At 37.1% G+C, this 3,735-nt stretch overlaps 1 protein-coding gene across 1 annotated transcript in view; it reads left to right on the top strand.

Annotated features, from left to right (window-relative positions):
• The window catches only part of LOC125494161 (A-agglutinin anchorage subunit-like), a 29,896-nt gene extending 26,742 nt beyond the window's left edge, over window positions 1-3,154 (top strand). The window contains exon 2 of the mRNA XM_048637751.2: window positions 2,478-3,154. Coding sequence (XP_048493708.2) covers window positions 2,478-2,876 — 399 coding nt within the window. The 3' untranslated portion in view covers window positions 2,877-3,154. The remainder of the gene's footprint in view (window positions 1-2,477) is intronic.
• Window positions 3,155-3,735: the final 581 nt, after the last annotated feature.

The raw sequence follows: 3,735 nt of genomic DNA, 5'->3' as shown, positions 1-3,735 counted from the left end.
GAAAAGGCAAAGACACCAGGAAATGGTGACGCGGAAAACCCCAGGAAAAGGGTAAAAACCGCGGGTGGAATTGAGTCCACCAATCCACTATTTGAGAAGATTACAACTTATAGCTAGCAGCTAGCAGCTTAGAACTAGTGCTAAATACACTTAAGAATATTGTAAATGTAGTAGAGAGAAAGAATGTAAGTGAAAAGCAATGTAAAGACTTGTGTTGTACAGAGTGTTATTCCCTTCTATTTATACTAATACAAATGTGTAACGTTACTCCTTATTTGAACGTTGCATAACTAACTTCCCTACGAAAGTGCCACAACTCCTAGAATCTAGGGAGATCTCTTCTTCAGCTGGTTAACCACTTCCTCCTATTTCTTTGGCATAACGCTACTTGTTTTGACTTGGTCTTGATCAGTATCCAATGCTCTTTCAACTGAATTTATTCAACTCCCTTCGTCTTTGCTTGCTGTAGCTGCTACCTGATAATCCCTAGCTGGGACAGATGCACAACCTGCAGGTTCAGCTTAGGAAATTTTTAGGACATAACATTCATTTTCTTTAATCTGATTCTGCTGCAAGATTAACTTGTTGTGTCCAAATTTTAAGTTGATGTGGATCTTTTATGAAGGATTATTAGGTTTAGTTCTTTAGTAGGATGTAGTAAGAATCCAGGTTAAAGCAATTTCAAATTTAAGCAAATGAAGGGGATATTTCTTGCGAATTTCGGCGACGGTGTATTAGAGCGCTGTAATTAATTTTTTCTGGAATTCTTGATAGTTTCATGATCTTATGTAGATATATAGCCTTAAATTGTGTTAATATTTTGCAGTTGATTTTTTGTGTGTCTATGTTTTTGTGTATTATGGACTTAAATTGTGAGTAGGATAAGCAGCACTGCAGCAGCAGTGACATTGTGGTTCTGGAGAGAATTTATAGGCGGATTTTCGTACTCGCAGTTGGTTGTGTGTGTAATCTTTGTGTTCTTGTTCATTGATTTTCTTGGAGGTTAGATCAGTGTCTCTTCTGTCTTGAGGCTAGTAAACTAATTTCTTTCTTATATCTTCTCATTATTTATCGGAGTTCAAGATGTAGTATTCGCGTTGTGTGCCTGTGGCATGTACAGGATGACTGCAAAAGAAGGACTCACTAACATATTCAGTGTGTTTGTAGTAATACTTGAATTGTGGAAAAAAAAATTAGTGACATCTTGTTTAATATCAATTTATAATATATGGTATATAATATCAATATTGTAAGAACCGCTAGTTTTGTGTTCTGCTTTTGAACTGTTCAGTGTTCACTTTGTCTAAGCAATACTGATAATAAGATCCGTAATCTTACGGCCAATCGACCAGATTGGTAACAATAACATAGAGTGGATTTTGGTGACATTTGATTTCAGGGTTTTGGAGTGTTTCTGTGCATGGTTCTTTGCTCCATTCAGCATTTAGATGGTGTTAGATTCATAAGTGTCAGTTCTTAAGGGATCAATCTAACTTGATTTACTTGTGTAACCTAGGGTAAGTGTATTTTTAGCTCAGCCAGATGCTTCCCTTCTGGATGAATTAAATGAGGACTGGAATCAGCTAATTTCTAAGATTATGGGTGTATTACATAATAATTCTTTACCTACTAACTGGACTGGTGTTTGGATAGGCATGAAAGTTATTATACTGTTTGCACAGCAAACATGATATACTTTATCGTAGAAGATCAGATCAATGACCTAGTGGCGGATTTAGGGGGTGCCTTTCTGGGCCATGACCCGCCCTATAATCCAAAATTATACTATCAAATTGATGAAGTGGAGTATCTAAACACAGCCATTTTAGCGCTAGATGGAAGTGTTCGATTTCTTTGAGTCACTAATTTCCATGCTTTCACTTCTCCTCTTAGGTCTAGTGTTCCCCAAGGATGAGCTCTTAAAGAAGTGGGTGAATTTGTGGGGTGCACTCTGCAATCCTTCCATCTCCTAGATGTGGTGCGGACTGCGGACTGCAGTGCTAAATTTGTTTGTGATGCTTAGCATCTGCTGCTCCTCTTTGGACTTTGGAGCTTCGCTGTCTATTGTGGTGTGTTGTAACTTGTAATACCTCTAGAATGCCCAAATTTGAGATTATTCTCATTTGCTCGCAGATCCTATTCTAAATCATTAGGACACATACATTATACATATATGTCTGTCTTCAAAATTGGAAGCAATCTTGAGGTGCACATGCTTTACGTCCTGTCTGAAGTTAACTGACACAGGAGTTTTTTGTGCTATGAGTGCCCAACAAAAGACAAGGACTTAATCTGTAATATATTCTACTGTGCAATTGACATGAATCAATGTTACTAATGCGCCTGTTTTTTTAAGCTGTAGATATATGATATGACGTGCATTCATCATCCGGTGTGCATTAGATCTGTATAAGCAGAATGATTAAAAATGTAGGTCATACTAATGATCAGTTTGGTCAATTTTTTGTCCCAATTAGGTTGTTATGGGTGTGAGAAGAGAAGGAGGACAGGAGGCTGTCTACGATATCTTGCAACGTGCACGTCACCTATATAGGTCAAGTCTAAAGGCGAGTGCAAGTGCTGAAGCTGATCAACTTGCTTCTTTATTTGCTGACTGTGTAATTGCTGAAGCTCAGCACATAGGAACCCAACCACCATCATCCCCCCTACCATTACGCTCATCATCACCAGCACCACCAAGTGTGTCTGTCTCTGAATCTGATTCTTATGAAAAGTCAATTTTGGCAGAGACAGGAAGAAAGCAAATTGTGCTCGAAGCCTTCTCGGATGGCATTAGTTTCATCTGTTTGCGGTGTGGTGGTCTTGTTCGCATCCATCTTAAAGATGAACATTATACTAACTGGTGTCGGATCTAAGTGCATCTTGAGAATATTTGTTGTGATAATGGTCCTGTTAATAACCATCGTAAAGATAAACATAACGCGAGGCGCTTTGTAAAGCTGATATATACAATGTCAACATAAATTTGTTTGGTTTTTTTGTAGAAGATGCTATGCTTTGGTTGTATGAGAGAAAAGGATTGCTGCTATATGCTTAGGCGAGGCTGTAGAAGGTGTTAAGTACATTGTTTACAATATTATAGAATTGTGTTTTGTTTCAAGCCAGCTTTGGAATATCTTCAGATTTTCTCACACCGCCTTCCTCTTCATAATTATCCATTCAATGCCTTCATTTGCTCTATACTAATTGCACTTTGCAACTCAGAGAGATTCACGGCTTCCAACAGATAATCTAAAATCTTAATGTCTTCATTTATCTAAAATTAATATTTGGAATGTATATGTGGAGATTAATTTGATCAGATTCAATATGACTATGTTAATTCTAATGTAAGAAGCATGATAGATGTACGGTTCCTCTCATGTCATCTTTGTCATATTACCTCACTATTAAGAGCCAACTCTAGTATCCTTTCCCTAACCGATCATATCGTATTACAATAGTAATTCCACATAACAAGTCAAAGTATGTAAGTCCATAGCGTGTAGTCATATTAAATATTGTATATTTGTTTGTGTTCTACAATCATCTCCATCATAAATGTTGTGACAGATGCAATTAACAAAACATATACTTAATGGTAACTGACACGAGAATCTACATAGTTCACGAACAATGTATTAGCTACGTCCATAGGAGGAAACGATTTTATTAGGTTTAGGAGAGAGTGTAGATGTCAGAATTTGGAGGTAGAGTTAATTATATGGTTTATAT

The sequence above is a fragment of the Beta vulgaris genome, chromosome 1, assembly GCF_026745355.1.
Source record: "Beta vulgaris subsp. vulgaris cultivar EL10 chromosome 1, EL10.2, whole genome shotgun sequence".
Classification (NCBI taxonomy): domain Eukaryota; kingdom Viridiplantae; phylum Streptophyta; class Magnoliopsida; order Caryophyllales; family Amaranthaceae; genus Beta; species Beta vulgaris.
This window is presented reverse-complemented; position numbering and strand designations above follow the sequence as displayed.